The sequence below is a fragment of the Emys orbicularis genome, chromosome 14, assembly GCF_028017835.1.
Source record: "Emys orbicularis isolate rEmyOrb1 chromosome 14, rEmyOrb1.hap1, whole genome shotgun sequence".
NCBI lineage: Eukaryota > Metazoa > Chordata > Testudines > Emydidae > Emys > Emys orbicularis.
In genome coordinates, this window is record NC_088696.1 from 7,132,251 (window position 1) to 7,150,522 (window position 18,272).

The following is an 18,272-nucleotide window of genomic DNA, read 5'->3' on the forward strand; positions in this document are numbered from 1 at the left end:
GCCTGTTCCCAGGCAGGTGCTGATGTTGATCTATGCACCAGGGTGCACAGGAAATATTTGTAAATCCATTGATTTCCCTTCCCCACCACAAAGCTTCATGACACAGCCGAGCTCCCACTGGCCCAAGGAGCTCCAGACCCGAGAATGCCCCTGGCAGTTGCTCTGGGATGTGCCACCCCTCACACGTTCAGTGGGACAGACCCAGCTGCATCAGGTGATGGAGATAAATTTGGTCCTGAAGCAAGGTCCAGCTGTGAGATGTGAGGGGAAGACTGGCTCTTGCTGGAGGAATTGCACTTGAACCACACCTTATTTGACTTGATAAACAAACACTTGGCAGCAGCTACAACGGTCAGTCATGCTGCCTCTCGCTTTCCCCTGGTGGGAAGTCAGAGACAGCTCAGGGGCTGGGTACCCTCGAGCCAGGGAGTGGCAACTTGGGCCTGTCAGGCTGCTGCATGGTGGTGGCGCACCCCTTCCCCGCCCCAGATTATTTACCCAGGAGCAGTGACTGGAAATGAGGTGAGCCACACAATGAGAGACTAGGAACATGCTGCTGTAACATGCACAACGGTCGCTGCCAAAACCAGCTGGGTACGCCCAGCAGCGACCTGCTCTGCAAACTCAGGCCCTCTCCATCTCCGGTCCTAGCCAAGGGGAGCTGTGAGTGCTCAGCATCTCACAGGGATTAGGCCGTCAAAGGGTTAACATTGGCATTGTTTCAGAGCTAAGCTTAAGGCAGAGATGGCCTCTGGCAAGTGAATTTCTTTCTGGGAGCTTCCTCTTGGCAGGAAGCAGCCGTGCTGTCTGTTAATGCCGGTCTCCTTGCAATGCATTGTCCTAGCGCCCTCTCCGGTCCTCTGGTGACCCATCGACCTGTCCTGCTGTTAGTGAACAGTGCAGATCGCCATGTCAGATAAGCCATGTGTAGTGTGAACTCATGGTGACCTGACCTGAACTGGATGTATAACTAGACTCTTTCCAAGATCTAGTGTCACCAGGAGCCATGGAAACCTCTGTGCAGAAAAGCTTGTGCCAAGGACATTAGGCCTGATTCTTCTCTCACAGTGGGGTAAATCAGGAGTAACTGAATGGCAGTGCAAAGAGGAGAATGGAGTCCATATTATTTCAGGGCAGAGTTCTCTTTGCACTGAATAAGCATGCAGGATATCCTGCTCGTTCACATTTTGGAGCCAGTTCCCATCCGTTGTTTTCTAGCAAGGAAATTAAGCCTTGCCTTCTGGCCTACGGCCAATATAGCAATGTCTCCACCCTTAACAAAATGTTGACTGTCTTCCTGATTCAAGGCAACGAGTGCACATTCGATACAGTGGGTTCTGCCGCCTGCAGGCCTGGTAAGTGATTAGACCTGGAATTGCAAAAATCCCCACTGGAAAGCCCCCGGATTTCAGTGGAAGCCACCACCCACTCAAAAGCTTGAGCTATCATGGAGGGCTCAGCTCGGTGACAACCATCGCTGCTCCAGAGAGCAGAGAGGACACCTAGCAAGGGATTCCCCTGGTCACAGCCAGATGAATGCTGCAGAGGAGTGGCTCTCAAATTTTTCCTTATTGTGCCCTATTTGAGACCAAGACCCAGTCATGGCTATGGCTCTTCCCAGATGCTCCCACATTTTTCGCTGAAGCAACTAGAATGCTTGGCTAGTCAAAAATGTAGGAAGATTATTTGTACCGTGGTAGCATCTAAAGCAGGGGTGGGCAAACTTTTTGGCCCGAGGGCCATATCTGGGTATGGAAATTGTATGGCGGGCCATGAATGCTCATGAAATTGGGGGTTGGGGTGTGGGAAGGGGTGAGGGCTCCGGCTGGGGGTGTGGGCACTGGGGTGGGGCCAGAAATGAGAAGTTCAGGGTATGGAAGGGGGCTCCGGGCTGGGGCAGGGGGTTGAGGTGTGGTTGGGGGGTGAGGGCTGCAGCTGGGAGTGCAGGCTCTGGGGTGCAGTAGGAGGCTCTGGGCTGGGACTGAGGGGTTCAGAGGGCGGGATGGGGAACAGGGCTGGGGTGCGGGAAGGGGTCAGAGGGGCAGGCTCCGGGCGGCGCTTACCTCAAGCAGCTCCCAGAAGCAGCAGCATGTCTCCCCTCTGGCTCCTATGTGGAGGTACGGCCAGGCGGCACTGTGCGCTGCCCCGTCCATAGGCGCCGTCCCTGCAGCTCCCATTGGCTGTGGTTGCCAGCCAATGGGAGCTGCGGGAGCTGCGCAGAGCCCCGGCACGCGCGGAGCGGGGCAAGCCCCCGACCCCACTCCCCGGCAGGAGCTCGAGGGCCTGATTAAAACATCTGAAGGGCCAGATGCGGCCCCCGGGCCGTAGTTTGCCCACCCCGATCTAGAGGCCAGGGCACTGTGCAAAGAGACAGTCCCTGCCCCAAACAGGTTACAGCCTGAGGAGTTTATTAGAGTATATGGGGAACACAGGAATAGCCATACTGGGTCAGATCAATGCTCCATCTAGTCCATTATCCTCTCTCTGACCGTGGCCAGCACCAGCTGCTTCAGAGGAAAGTGCAAGAAACCCCCTAAGTGGACAGTTGACCATAAAGTTTGCTGACCTTGCAGAACCCTAAACTGGCCTCCTCCTTCTATCTGTGCCCTCAGGGATGGATTCCCAGAGCATAGGGCTCTTCCTGACTGCTTCATGTTGCAGCACGATGGGAGGGATGGGGGGGGGGTGTGTCACAAAGATTCATATTAGCAATATTTCGTTTTCAGACAACCCCACAATCTCAGCCCAAACCCAGCTGACCATAGACGTTAGCAGGAACTGGAGACACTGATGAGAAATCAGACTGAACAAATACGGTACAAAACCAAATAGTATGACAGGCAAGAACCGACTTGTGTTGGTGACCTACTGCAGTGACGCCAGTTGTTTCCCGGTGTCACCATCAAATAAGAATGTGAGGTGTTTGTTTATGGTAATTCGGCTGCACTAGGAACCAAGGTAACTTCTTGGCAACAAGAAGTAAATAACCCCATTGCACTGTCATGACATAAAGTGGAATCAGGAATGCGAGTGACTGTGGTTACATTTTCCAGTGGTGTCACCATTATGTTTACCAAGCAGGATGTCACACTTTGCACAAGAACTTGACAGCATTTATCTTGCCACTCTTTGCCTGTATAGCACTAGGGATGGGAAACAGCTTCTGAGACGTGGACTAAACAGCTCTGCTCTTAATGGAACCACTGTTGGCTTAAGAACCGTCTCCTCTGTAGCTCCCACAGCTTGTATCAGCCTCCCTGTATCCTTCCCACCTTGTTTACTCAATCTTCTTTCACCTCTCTTCTGACAACATCTCTCTTCTTCTTTATGTTTCCCGCTGTGTATGGCCTTGGGAATGAAAGCTTTAATTTATTCCCCATGCTAAACTTTTGCACCATTGCTTTCTGCAATTTATATCACAGCCTGGTATCAGAGAGGTAGCCGTGCTAGTCTGTATCCACAAAAACAACGAGGAGTCTCCTAGTTGTTTTTATATATCACAGCCTGTCCATAGGGGGCTGGAGCATATGACTTATGAGGAGAGGCTGAGGGAACTGGGATTGTTTAGTCTGCAGAAGAGAAGAATGAGGTGGGATTTGATAGCTGCTTTCAACTACCTGAAAGGGGGTTCCAAAGAGGATGGATCTAGACTGTTCTCAGTGGTACTAGATGACAGAGCAAGGAGTAATGGTCTCAAGTTGCAGTGGGGGAGGTTTAGGTTGGATATTAGGAAAAACTTTTTCACTAGGAGGGTGGTGAAGCACTGGAATGGGTTACCTAGGGAGGTGGTGGAATCTCCTTCCTTAGAGGTTTTTAAGGTCAGGCTTGACGAAGCCCTGGCTGGGATGATTTAGTCGGGAATTTGGTCCTGCTTTGAGCAGGGGGTTGGACTAGATGACCTCCTGAGGTCCCTTCCAACCCTGATATTCTATGATTCTATGATTGTTCATCAGTGCTTAAAGTGCTTAGGGATACAGTTTATATGTAGGATGCTACAGAAGAAAAGAAAAAGGGTTGTGGCTTCCCTCATTAACTTAACTACGAGTTTAGTATCTAATCATTGTGGGCCTGAGTTCCACAATTGTGCATGTCCAAAAGTGCATGCACAATTGCACACCTAACTAGAAAGTGAAACCACCACAAACTGGATAACCGCAGGTGCAAATTAGTGCAGTTAGTAATTTGCACATGTACACGCAGCAACTGCAGACACAAATTAGGTGCACAATGGTAAGTGCAAAATTCTGCAAACCGGGCCCTTTAAATGCTGTATGATGATGGACATCCAGCAGCACAGTGTGGAACCCTCCTATAAGCTTTTTTCACAGAATTTCATGGAAAGCAAAGATTCACTATAATTGCAATTGCAGTGCGCAGCGCCGGCTGCAGGCACCAGTGAAGAAAGCAGGTGCTTGGGGCGGTCAATGGAAAGGGGCGGCACGTCCGGGTCTTTGGCGGCAATTCAGCGGCGGGTCCCTCAGTGCCTCTCGGAGTGAAGGACCCGCCGCCGAATTGCCGCCGAAGAATGAAGTGGCGCGGTAGAGTTGCCGCCGAAGTGCCGCTGATCGCGGCTTTATCTTTTTTTCTTTTCCTGCTTCGCCGCTTGGGGCGGCAAAAAAGCTGGAACCGGCCCTGGCAGTGTGCACTGGGACAAGTTAGGATTTCATTCTACATCCCAATAATTCTGATTGCCTCTTGTATCTGGATCTTTATCTGCAGGTTCTGGTGTAGGGCTAATGATAAGCAGAGAGATTTTGCACCTTATCAGTGGCCTTCACAACTCATTTTGGTTTTGTTTTGGCAGTACCGAGCCTGGGTTCGACAAGAGTATGGCAAGAATCCATTTAACGACCAAGAAGAGCTGCAGCACTTAATCACTGAGCAGGAAGAGAAACAGAGAGAACAGCAGCTTGGAAGCAGGGAGAATCACTGGATCAACTCCCCGACACCCAATTACCCGCTTCCCTACAATGCCTATGGTACCAGCAGCAACAGATGGATGAACAGATAAAAAAGGACAGCTAATTCCACAGAGATGCCATCACTGTTGGATGAAAGTCTCTGCATTCATCTTTCAATGAGAATAGCTTTGATGTTTATGGCTAGGGTGGAGAGCAAACTGAATGCCAACTTCCAAAACATGCTATGTCAAGCAATGTTATCTAATGGTTAGAGCCAAGGATTGCAATCAGGTCTCACGGGTTCTACTCCCAACTTTGCTACTGACTCATAATGTGAATCCAGGCAAATCACGTGATCTCCCCATGCGTCAATGTAACCATCTCCCAGGGGTGTCGAGTGGTTTCACTTATTAACGTTTGTGAGGGTGCTTTGAGACCCTCCGATGAAAGATCCTATGGAAGTGAATTTATTAATGTCACTGAGTTGGGTTGAACCTTTTCCTGTGAAACTTTTAGCACTATTGCACACATGAAGGGTGAGTTTTCTGCTTTGCCTATGGATCACTTTATGATCCAAGCTTGTTTTGTTGTAGGGCTGCACTGGAATGATGGGCATGCTGTCAGTTACACATAGAGTCAAATTCATTGCTGGGGTAACCAGGCATCAATCCACTGAAGTCAAGAGTTGCAGCTATTTACTCCATCAGTAGGTTTGGCCCGCAACTTGCTTTCAGGGTGTTTAGAAAACAACCAACCACCATGTTTCAGTAAGAGGACGTGTGATAGCTTTTGAAACGCCTTCCTAGGAGCTCTTTCCGGCTGCTGGGACTTCATCTCCTTGGTCTCTGGTTTTCCTATTATTACCGGAGTGATAAATCCCATTCATTATCTCTTCAGTTGTTGGACACTGAGGGCCAATACAGGGCCAGGATCTCTCAAAACAGATACAGCTACTGCCCAGTACCACTCTCCATTTTACTCCACATACAGCACAGCAGATATACGGACTTCACTTGCTGTCCTAGTCATTGTCAGTTCAGATTGACCTTACACTACAGATGTGTCTATCAGAGCCTGGATGGGGCATCTACCCATCTCAGAAGAAGGAAGCTTGGACTGCAGAGAGCCAGTTAGGGGTTGGGGGAAGGATGCTGGAGGATTTTCACATCCACAGCTCTCTGAGGTCCATATTCTGCAATGACAGAACAGTTGCAATCACATTGCTGTCACTTTCTTCAGCAAGCAGACCCATGCCTCTCACAAACGTGCCACAGAGTCACAGAAACCGGAGATGGAAAAGGCCCATTAGCCCACCTTTTCCACTCCCCCAGCCTTTGCGAATGCACATTCCCTAATACTTGGTGAAGCCCTGTTTTAAATGACTCAGGCAAAGGGCTTCCACTGCTTGCTTGGGGCTGGATTGCACAATCCCTTGGCTTCAATAGACCTGCTCGTGTAAGTAAATGCTCACCAGCATGTGTAAGGGTTGCATTATCCATTGCCTTGGGGAGGAGCCTACTGATGGACCTTGCAGTCAGGAAACTTTTCCTCTTGTCCAGATTACATTTTCTTGTGACCTGTTTCCTCCTATTCCTCCTCACTGGACCACCCCAAAGATGTCCTTTGTTTCCTGGGTGTCTCCACCCTTCAAAGCTCAGAACCCTGTGGAAAATTCATGATCTTGGGCTCCTCACCTGTGTCCGATACATGAACTGTGCAAAATCTTTTCTGAGCTGTGCTTTCTTTTATAACTGTAACTCTGAAGATTTGATCACAAAGGCCAACATCAAATCCAGTCTACAACGAAGGCTCCACACCCATTCTCAACTGGGGTAACTCGGTGTAATTTCATTAGCTTCTTTCCCCATCTCCCCCACAATGTTTGTGTTGCTGTTGTTGAGTGTTTTGACCCCAATTGCATAACGATGACAATGTGACAAGTAACAGCTTGGGGTGTCTGTGCCATGGTTAATGTGGAGTACAGGAAGAGGTCGAGGTGTTATCATTTGCCCGTCTTGTCTGACATTTAAATAAGATTGGAAAGCCAACAGTTCACTCAAACAAGAAATTGTTGAGCCCCAGAAGGATAAAGTGACATTTCTGGGGGCAGAGTAAGGGAAGCTTGCAGTGTCGCAGGCTGTGCAGCTTTTGGGGTGTGGATAAACAGAGGGTGTAGATGGCAGAAGTTGTCAGCCCAGCAACTCAAAATTCACAGATTTTTTTTTTTTTTTTTTTACACACAGTTAGGACCAGGTTCTGCCACAGCTCTGGCAGTGCAAAGGGGCTTTAAAATGAATGGAAATGTAATAAAGTGGGAGAGATTGGAGTTGGTTCTCACCCCTTTTACATTGCCAAGGTGGTGTGACATAGTGGTTAGTGCAAATGAGAACCAGGCCCAACGCTATTTTAAAACTTTTAAAAATCCAGGCAAGAATAATGGTTGTATTCAGACGTAGAGGACCTGATCCTTCAGTTAATAATTCAGAAAGATACTTACGGAGGTGACTAACTTTAAGCAACTGAGCAGTCCCACTGACTTAAATGGACTACTCATGTGTTTAAAGTTAGGCATGGGAAAAATACTTTGCTGAGTTGCCGCCTCAGAGTTTTCCTGAGTAAGGACTGCGGGATAAGGAATGAAGTACCCTGCAATGTTTATGATGCTAAATAAGATTAAGGGGAAAATAGCATGGAATATTTTATAGAAACCTTGCCCTAAAATGTAACCAGCCCTTGTTTATTATTTGTTCTGTTTCATTGCTAAAGACAGGCTACTAGTTTTATGTATTGACTTAAAACCCAGACATAATTTCCATCCATCCATCTGTCCAAGAACGTATAGGACCCTCACTATTATAGCATCAGAAATATTTAAAACCTACATGACTGATTTTTGTCTTTCACTAAAAAAGTCCTGTAAATAGCCTGCTTGGATTCTCAACATTATTTGTTACCTGCAATCCGTTTTTAGACAAAAAGTTGTTCAAAATATTTCTAATAATTCAGTTTATCGTTGGTTCTGGGTGCTGGGATGTTTTGAGTGTGACAAAATGGTAGATGACTTGAGAGATCTTTAACTCAACATGAGCATAACAATGAGATTTATTATACATTGGGAATTCCTGTTCTTGATCTTTGCTGTGGTCTAATTAATTCCTGGCATAACTTCAATGAAATCAGTGGCGTCTGGGTAGGAACTGGGGGCCTGGGCACTATTGCGCTGATGTCATGTCATGTGTATTTTTTCAGAGAACCACGATCAACATCAAAATAATTTTATTTAAAAAAAGCCAGATCATTTTTTTTTTCTGATACAAATTGAGATTCTGGAAAAGAAATTGATGGAGTTTTTCTTCCCCCTAAAGCAGGAAAAAGGCCTCTTATGTTCTTGTCTTTCTCCATCCATTACTCTCTAGCATTCAAAATGGAAGCCTGAAAGCCAGCTGAAAACACTAAAAACAAAACCTGCAACAGACACTACCTGAGAATGCACCCTTAACAATTAGCTAGATAAACCATCATAAATGCTCTTAATCAAATGGATTGAGAGGAAGTCAAACTCATAGACATTGCGTCTAGTAACTTGGGTAACATTTTAGGAAGCAGAAATGGAGATTGTGTATAGGAAAAGAGAACAGAGTCGGTTTCTCTGGTATTAATAGGAAGTTATAGTAGATATGTGATAAGCAGAGATTACATGTGCAATAGGTGTTACAAACTCCCACTGGCAGTGCTGAAGCAAACTGCTAAACCATTGCCCTGTTAGTCATTTATGTGCGGCTGTATCACTGAGCTCTTTTGATAAAGGAATGGTCAGAAGTTCCAAACTATTGCGAGTTGCAGATTGTGCGATTCGAAATTCACTTCTCCCTAGACTTACCACAAGGTCTCAGATTTGGCTTAAGGTCTCGACGTCACAGGGTACAAATGATATCCAAGCGGGTATCATATAATGAAACAACTGTCTCACGTTAAAAAACAAACAAACTCTGTCACATACAAGAGTCAAGGGCAGTACTTCTAACGCAGCAGACACATTGTTCAGTGGTGTTAACTGAAATCTAGGTTCTCAGACTGCTCTGTGTCCAACAACCAACAATAGCCTGCACGATTTATCATGTATACACATTGCTTTTCTGCCTAGGTAAAAGGATACCAAGTCAGTCCAAGCCTTAGCTACTCATCTGCCAGGATCCAGCACGCTGAACGGGTCATGAATCAGAATGTGTGTGTGTGTGTGTGTGTGTGTGTGTGTGTGTGTGTGTGTGTGTGTGTGTGTGTGTGTGTGTGTGTGTGTGTGTGTAAAAAGTTTTACATAATAGAGTTAGTGGATCTAATAGTTCTTTCTAGTAAGGATTTTCCAAAGCAAAGCAGCCTGGAGTACCTCTATAATGTGGAGTTTGCAGTGTTGATCCCAGGATATGAGAGAGGAAAGGTGGTTGAGGTAATATCTTTTATTGCAGTGACTCTCAACCTTTCCAGACTACTGTGCCCCTTTCAGGAGTCTGACTTGTCTTGTCTACCCCCAAGTTTCACCTCACTTAAAAACGACTTGCTTACATAATCAGACATACAAATACAAAATTTGTATGTTCTCATGTACACCAATAGTTGGGGTTGATCCTGCTTTGAGCAGGGGGTTGGACTAGATGACCTCCTGAGGTCCCTTCCAACCCTGATATTCTATGATTTTATGATTCTAAAAGTGTCACAGCACACTATTACTGAAAAATTGCTTACTTTCTCATTTTTACCATGTAATTATAAAATAAATCAATTGGAATATAAATATTGTACTTACAGTTCAGTGTATAGAATATAGAGCAGTATAAACAAGTCGTATGAAATTTTTGCTAGCGTTTTTTATGTAGCCCGTTGTAAAACTAGGCAACTACCTCGATGAGTTGATGTACCCCCTAGAAGACCTCTGCGTACCCCTGGTTGAGAACCGCTGTTTTATTGGACCCACTTCTGTTGGTGAAAGAGACGAGCTTTCAAGCTTCACAGAGCTCTTCTTCAGGTCTGGGAAAGAAGTGCTCTGTGGAGCTTGAAAGCTTCTCTCTTTCATTAATAGAAGTGGGTCCAGTAAAAGAGATGACCTTGCCCACCTTCTCTCTCTGTGATCTGGTTGCAGTCAGTAGGTGTCACTGTAAACATAAGGACAGGTTTCAGAGTAGCAGCCTTGTTAGTCTGTATCCGCAAAAAGAACAGGAGTACTTGTGGCACCTTAGAGACCAACAAATTTATTTACAGCCCACTTCATCGGATGCATAGAATGGAACACACAGAAAGAAGATACTTATACATACAGAGAACATGAAATTGATTGGCCTCTTACAGTTGGTATGGCTACTCCCACCTTTTCATGTTCTCTGTATGTATAAATATCTTCTTTCTGTGTGTTCCATTCTATGCATCCGATGAAGTGGGCTGTAGCCCACGAAAGCTTATGCTCAAATAAATTTGTTGGTCTCTAAGGTGCCACAAGTACTCCTGTTCTTTTTGTAAACATAAGGAGAATTGGAGGCAGGCTGATGGCCTGGCAATTTTGAGAATGAACACTATGTGCCTGATTTGTCAGAAGCACCGAGCACCCACAATTGTACCTGAAGTTTGATATCTGTGGATGCTTCAGCACTTCTGAAAATCGAGATCTATGGGACTGATCCAGTGAGGTGCTGTGCACTCTCTACTTCCATTTACTTCAATGGGCATCGAAGGTGCTCACCATCTTTCAGGATCCTTATGTTGCGTAACTGTTGTCATACACACACAGTCCTGGCAGCAAATGGCTGACTCCCCATCCGCTGAGGCATTCTACCATTCAATAATTTTCATAATGCAGAATTCACAATTTTTCAGAATTCACAAGTTGTCCGTAGGCAGCTTTCCCAAATCATCACAACTGTCCTTTATTTCTGTACGTTTATTTTCTGTATTCCGTGTGTGGTTGTCTGTTGCATATTTGGAAGTCATCCGATATAAATAAAGGTCCGGCACTATGTTATTCTCACTTGGGGAAATAGGTCTCTTAAAATAAATACTTGGCAGTTCCGTTTGCACAGAAACTGGTTTAGCTAGTTTTGTACAGCCATTGCCAACTGCTGATGGGAATGATTTGGAGTATTTCTCAAGTACATGTGTTTTGGTTTCAGACATAATAAGCTTCAAACGTTAATGTGTAGATATGGCAATATAAGCAAGTGTTACTGGAAAGGAACTACGTGGACTGAGATTTTGAAAAACCTCCAAGGAATTTTCAGGGAGGTTATTATTCGACAGCTAGTAGCTCTGTAACTTCTTTCTAGACTCATCATTCACTTATTACTACCTCAATTAGGTCACCGCTACAGTATAAAGTACCTGATTCTGATCTCGCTTATTCTGGGTTTTGTGCTTGTGTAATTCCATTGAGTTCAGTGGAGTTACTCCTGATTTACACTAGTGTGAGAGCAGAATTTAATTGTGGGTCTATTTCTGTTTGTCTTCTCATTTAGATTGTCATTGTAAGGTCTTTGGGGCGAGGACTATCTTTTAGTCTATGTTTGTAGAGCAGCTAGTATAATAGGTTTGGGACTCCTAGAGGCCACTGTCATACAAATAATAACAACAAAGTTCTGTTATTATTAAGAAAAATGTAGAGTGATCTCTGAAAGATCTCTATTGCTTAGGGATGATTTGAATGGCAATCTGTTCATATGGCTCACTAATGCTTTGGGCCCAAATTCAGACTTAATGTGAATCAGTGCAACTCCTTCGGGCCTGTTTCTGATCTCACTTACATAGGTGTGTTATATATGTAAACCCATTGACTTCAGACATGTCACTTCTGATTTCCATGGGTTTACATGAGATCATGACAACAGAAAGAGGCCGCTGGCTTCAATGGAATTCCTTTGGCATACAGCAGGATTGGATTTTGTCATCATTCCAGAGGTTCACAGTCTGTGTTGGACATGGGATAGATGGACAGATAGATCTGGTAAAACAAAACTCATTTGACAAGGTAACAAAATGTTGTTGCTTTTTTTGGAAAAAGAAATGTATATTTATACTCTTTTATGTTTGCAAAGTAGATATAGCCTAAGGGCCCAATCCTGAGTGATGGTGTTTGCCTCTTGTCCAAGTTGTTGAACATCTTATCTTCCAAGGAAGTCAAATGGACTACTTATAGATTCATAGATTCTAGGACTGGAAGGGACCTCGAGAGGTCATCGAGTCCAGTCCCCTGCCCTCATGGCAGGACCAAATATTGTCTAGACCATCCCTGATAGACATTTATCTAACCTACTCTTAAATATCTCCAGAGATGGAGATTCCACAACCTCCCTAGGCAATTTATTCCAGTGTTTAACCACCCTGACAGTCAGGAACTTTTTCCTAATGTCCAACCTAAACCTCCCTTGCTGCAGTTTAAGCCCATTGCTTCTTGTTCTATCCTTAGAGACTAAGGTGAACAAGTTTTCTCCCTCCTCCTTATGACACCCTTTTAGATACCTGAAAACTGCTATCATGTCCCCTCTCAGTCTTCTCTTTTTCAAACTAAACAAATCCAATTCTTTCAGCCTTCCTTCATAGGTCATGTTCTCAAGACCTTTAATCATTCTTGTTGCTCTTCTCTGGACCCTCTCCAATTTCTCCACATCTTTCTTGAAATGCGGTGCCCAGAACTGGACACAATACTCCAGTTGAGGCCTAACCAGCGCAGAGTAGAGCGGAAGAATGACTTCTCGTGTCTTGCTCACAACACACCTGTTAATACATCCCAGAATCACTTTTGCTTTTTTTGCAACAGCATCACACTGTTGACTCATATTTAGCTTGTGGTCCACTTTAACCCCTAGATCCCTTTCTGCCGTACTCCTTCCTAGACAGTCTCTTCCCATTCTGTATGTGTGAAACTGATTTTTCCTTCCTAAGTGGAGCACTTTGCATTTGTCTTTATTAAACTTCATCTTGTTTACCTCAGACCATTTCTCCAATTTGTCCAGATCATTTTGAATTATGACCCTGTCCTCCAAAGCAGTTGCAATCCCTCCCAGTTTGGTATCATCTGCAAACTTAATAAGCGTACTTTCTATGCCAATACTTGTGAGTATGTGTTTGCAGAATCAGGCACCAAATGAACAAATGCTTTCGCACTAAATTAAAAACAATCCACATAGTTGCATTTGACCCCTCATTTTTTTATAGTTATTCCCCAAATCTCCCGGAGGATACAGATCATGCTACAAGTGTGGATATTTAAAAAATACTTTAAAGATTAGGGTTGTGATTTAGGTCATAAATTAAAACTGTGTTTCTGTAATTTAGGTCCTAATTTTTATTATATTGTTTATGTGTATAGCTCCATACACTCCCCTTGTGGATAGCAATGTCATCTCTCAGTGTTAGTCACAGTGAGATGTACATATATTTCTTCTTCTAAAAAGCATGTATATACCGGTAATCTGTGTGCAGTGTGTAGGCCCCCTCTTTTTGTCCTGTGATTGCAGAGGTGTTAATGAGCCACTTCACCTTGAATGGTCCCTTATAATATGTGCTTACTACCTATGCTAAACAATCTGTTCCACCTTGCATTGTGCTGTGATGCTGGGAGTGCCTTTCCCAGACCTGAAGAAGAGCTCTGTGTGGCTTGAAAGCTTGTCTCTTTCACCAACAGAAGTTGGTCCAAACAAAGATATTATCTCACCCATCTTTTCTCTCTGTATTCAATTTGGCAGCCCTAAAAACAAATGTCTAAAATCATCAGGAAGCAGAAGTCCTCTTGTCTCTGTTGTCACAACTAATCTACTTGGGGAATAGCTTGGCACATTTCTGTTCCAGATAAAACACGGAAAAGCATTATTCAGTTTGATAAAGAATTTTCTGTTCAGATCTGCAGGTGCAATGGAGACCAAAGTAAAAACACTGGCAAAACCGTCACAAAATGACATTTCCCCTGCTTTTTCCAAATCATAAATCATAGTGTGCATTTCAGGTCATCTTACTCCTGAGAATCCTTTTCAGATATGGGCTGGCCTTACCCTGTGCAGTGCTGAATACCCGCAGCTTCTAGTGACGTTAATCAAAATTGTACATTATAGAATCAGGTCCTTAATCCCTAAATGTTATAGAACAGTGATACTCAGACTACGAGCTGCCAGTAGCTCATGAATGTGTCTCCTGGGGCTCTTTGCGGTACATGATATTAAAACACTATGTAATTTAATTATTAACCAACCAGGATGCTTTTATTGTTATTAACCAATTCAGTTATCAACTTGCACTAACAATGAATTCACTCTACTGTGGCTTTTTTGGGTAAGGGGAATTGATCACTAATTCGGCTCCTGAACCTCTGAAGTCTGAATATCAGTTTTAGACTCTCCAGCTTATGTAAAAGAAACTGGCTCTAGTGAATCTTGGTTTTACAAAATCAATGCTTCTTTCTTTCTACTTTATAACCAGCAAGCAATTCCAGTGTTTCCAAAGTAGCCATTCATAGTAAGCTACACCTCCAGCTGTATAACTTATCCACCTAGCAGTGTACAGCTATTTTACAAATACTGCATACACTTATTTACATGCTGATGATCTCTTTGAATTATATTTTCTTTGTGCCAGTAGTGCAATAATTATAGGAAAGACAATATAGCTGGTGAAAAGATATCCAAGATAGATGCCTTATACGTCCACTGATTATAATAAATGCCCTAGAGGTTCTACAGTTTCAGAATTCCCCTGGAAATGCTGTGCAACTTTAGTATTTTAATAGTGCCCATTAACCGGACGTATTGGGTCATGTGAAGTCCATTTTCCTGTCAATGCAAGATCACTTGCTACAGAATGTCACTCTGTGATTTGTCTGGCTTAAGTTTTAGATGATTCACACCACAGTCGAGCTTCCGATCTTTTCTCTTGGGATATTGTTGCACTCTAAAATTGTCCCAGTGCTGCTGGGGCGACACAGAACAAACATCTGTGTTATTAGATCACTCCATTTACAGTCTCATTTCCCTTCCTACCTGGTAACCTGCCGCGCGGGTGTCCCACCTTTCCCATCTCATTGTTTGCACTGGAGTCAGCAAATGTGAGATGCTGAGTGAGTTAACCGTGCAACTGAGCTGTACTTTAGCGGCAGAGAGAGCAGCGCTGGAGAGCCACCCTGCTGCCCGGAGCTCTACAGAGAGTCACTCTTCCAAGACACAAGGTGTCTGGACACGCTCCAGGAAATTCCCAGCCACACTGCAAAGCGGGGGCAGCCTTCCAGCAAAGCTTGGGTTTCGACGAGAAATCCCCTCTTCGAGCTCTGGCCCCCTCACACTGACTGAGCAGAGTTTCAGAAAACGCCCCCAGCTGCTGGCTCCCTGCCTGTCCACCTCATGCAGCCTTGCAAATGACACCCCCGGGAAAAGGGACTGGGGACGAAAGCCGGGCTGAGATCCCTGCCAAGCAGCCAGGGATCCTGATGGGAAAGGGAGGTTAAGAGCATGCTGGCTGCTGCTCGGCAGCCCTGCGCTCCATGGGGCCGAGGAATGGGACCCTGGCGAGCTCTCGGGGGATGGAACGTTGACCCGGGCGAGCTGCCGGGGGGATGGAACGTTGACCCGGGCGAGCTCCCGGGGGGATGGAACGTTGACCTGGGAGAGGAGGCTCCAACGTCGAGACCCCCTTTGCGCCCCCGCGCAGTCTGATTTCTCGGAAAAGAAAGGACTTAGAAGAAAGCGCTCAATTCTGTCCTATTCCCATTGGCTAGCCGGAGGCTTTCCGCCGCTGTCCATTGGCTGCAAGCCCTGGCGGAGGCGGGATATCGCAGACCCTCCCCCTGCTTTTTAATAAATGCGAGGAAGGGGCGGGGGAGTGCCTACTTTCGCTTACCCTCTCTGGCCTGCGAGCGCTGTGCGCAGAGCGAGCCAGCTGCGCACATCTGGGTGAGCAGCGACCGGGGCGCAAGCCGATTCTGCAGACCGCTGTCAGGTATTTGCATCTCACCCCTTCCTCCTCCGAGCAGAGCATTCTGCAGCTGGCAGGGTAGTTGGGCCGGGCAGAGCCCAGGTGGTGCGTCGTTAGCACAAGGGCTTTGCTAAGCCTGGCCTCTTCTTTTTAAAACCATTAACTAACGTTTGCATTTGCAAATGTAACGTGGCCCGCTTTGGCATTGATTCGAGGAGCTTTTTATTTCTTTGCAACCTCAGCTTCCTTTTTGCAGGTGAGATTTGAACTTTGGAGGTGGTACGTTTCTGCCTCACGCTGGCCAGCGCTGGGCTCCCCCCTGCCTTATGCTACTGCCTTTTGACCTAACTTTAAATGAAAGCATGGAGTACGCTCCAGGCAGGAATCAGAAATGACCCTTAAGAATGTGGAGTGCAGCGCGTGTCCCAGGACCCTAACTGATTAAAAACAATCGCCTGCTGTGTTGACAAGAAATAAATCAATGATTCCTCAGTGATGCTATGGAGAGGGATAATTGCAGATATTTTCCATATATGTTCTTTTATATTTAAATAATGTAATCTGGACTACACCTGGGTGAAACACATTCAGACTGGTGTCTGGGAGAGCATTTGCTAGTTAGCAAAGGCAAGGTAAAAGGTTTTGCCCATAGCCAGCGAACTAAAGTACAGGCTGGAGGAAAAGCAACATATGTAAACCTCTCTATTAACTTAAAACAAGACCCCAACAAAAATGACCCCCCCCCCACCATCCTGCATTACTGCCAGCAGTGTTACCTCTTGAGCAGTTTCATGAAACAATGGAGAAGCTGGGAGCTTAGAAAGTTTTCCCCCTCTTCCAAAATTCCAAACTCCCACCGTAGGTCTCTGCTTAAAAAACAACAACAGTGCATTGGGCACAATACACACAAGCTGTGAGGGTAAGTGGTACTTTGAAACTGCTTTGAAGGGATGTGCAATGTCCTGTGACTGCCTAGTGACGGGCTCTGTCACTCGCTATGGGTCAAGGTGGTCAGGGACACAAGCCCATGCTCTGGGTGTCCCTAAACCTTTGACTGCCAGAAGCTGGCATTGGATGACAGGGGTTGGATCACTTGATAATTGCCCTGTTCTCTTTATTCCCTCTGAAGCATCTGGCACTGGCCACTGTCGGAAGACAGGATACTGGGCTAGGTGAACCGTTGTTCTGAACCAGTATGACCAGGCTTATGTTCTTTTGATCCCTATCTTATTGTCTCCTGTTCCCTAAACAGTACAATAAAGTCTTGTTCTAATTGTCCTATTACGAATCCCACCTGAGCACAAAATAGGAATAGGAACATTTAGGCTAGACACAGGTTATGGGGTCTATTCAGCACACCCTCTAATGAGACAGAACTCTGGCTAACCTTCGTAGGAATCTGGACAGAATGAATAGTGAGTAAGCAGTGTGATGGAGCCTTGTTGTTATCTTTTGCCCCCAAACCATATTACTGAATGGAGCTGATCTCCTCTTATTTAAGCAATAGGTATGGTGGCCACTTTTTGGCTCTGGGGTAATAAAGACAGAGTAATATTAAAGGTTTGGGCTAAATATACAAAAGGCAAAGTCATTCCTATGTCCTGTGTGCGCTCAGACTTTAACTAGCTCCATTGTCCCTACATTTTGTAAGGGATCGCCAATCAGCATGTGGCTTGACACGCCACCAGCCTAGCTCTGTTAAACTCCATCTAACTGTTGCATCATGTAAACCCCAAATATCAGCCGTTCAGGGTTTGCATGCTTGGCATGGTGTGGAAGCCAGGCCAGTGTGTCCGGGATTCTGGACTAACATGAAGGACAGTATTTATGAACAATCGGATGAATTCGAGAAGAGTTGTTTCCTTTAACTGTGTATTTCCCTGATGGTGTCGGTTAAGTTGGACAGTTAACATTAGTTTAATTAGGCCCAAAGTCATTTGGCCTGAGTTCAGCAATGGCCCCAAAATGCACCTTGTCAAGTTAGTGCCATTGGTCCCTATTAAAAAGTTGCAAAAGACAGTTTGAAGCATTAACAGTTTATTCTCAAATAGAAGAATTTGCCTAAATATCACTGAGTAATTCAGAGACAGACGAGAAGTGTGTACATACGATCTTTTTGACTGTTTACATGGTTTGTCTTTAATGTTACTGTGGATCCTTTTTCAGAGGAATGAGCCAACAAATCATAATTTAGGTGGTCTTGGACTTTGCCGTGGACTTCCTAATGATTAAACTGTTTAGGACCTGCTGCAGAAATGGAAATGGGAGAGGGGTGAAAAAATGCCATTTGTAAAAGAGGAAGAAACACTGAAAACTGATCAGTTGTTTGAGCCCTTGTGCTGCTAGTTAGGCTGCTCCCATCTCTGGTGTGGAGGCCAGGGAGGAAAATGCTGGTAGTAGCATCCTGGGAATCTCTAAATCATGATCTGCAGCTCC

At 45.2% G+C, this 18,272-nt stretch overlaps 1 protein-coding gene across 1 annotated transcript in view; it reads left to right on the forward strand.

The window, feature by feature from the left end:
* LOC135889004 (dual specificity protein phosphatase 22-A-like) overlaps positions 1 to 5,011 on the forward strand; it is a 37,128-nt gene extending 32,117 nt beyond the window's left edge. Inside the window, exon 7 of the mRNA XM_065416818.1 lies at positions 4,805 to 5,011. Within this exon, the coding sequence (XP_065272890.1) occupies positions 4,805 to 5,011 (207 nt within the window). The remainder of the gene's footprint in view (positions 1 to 4,804) is intronic.
* The last annotated feature ends 13,261 nt before the right edge of the window (positions 5,012 to 18,272 follow it).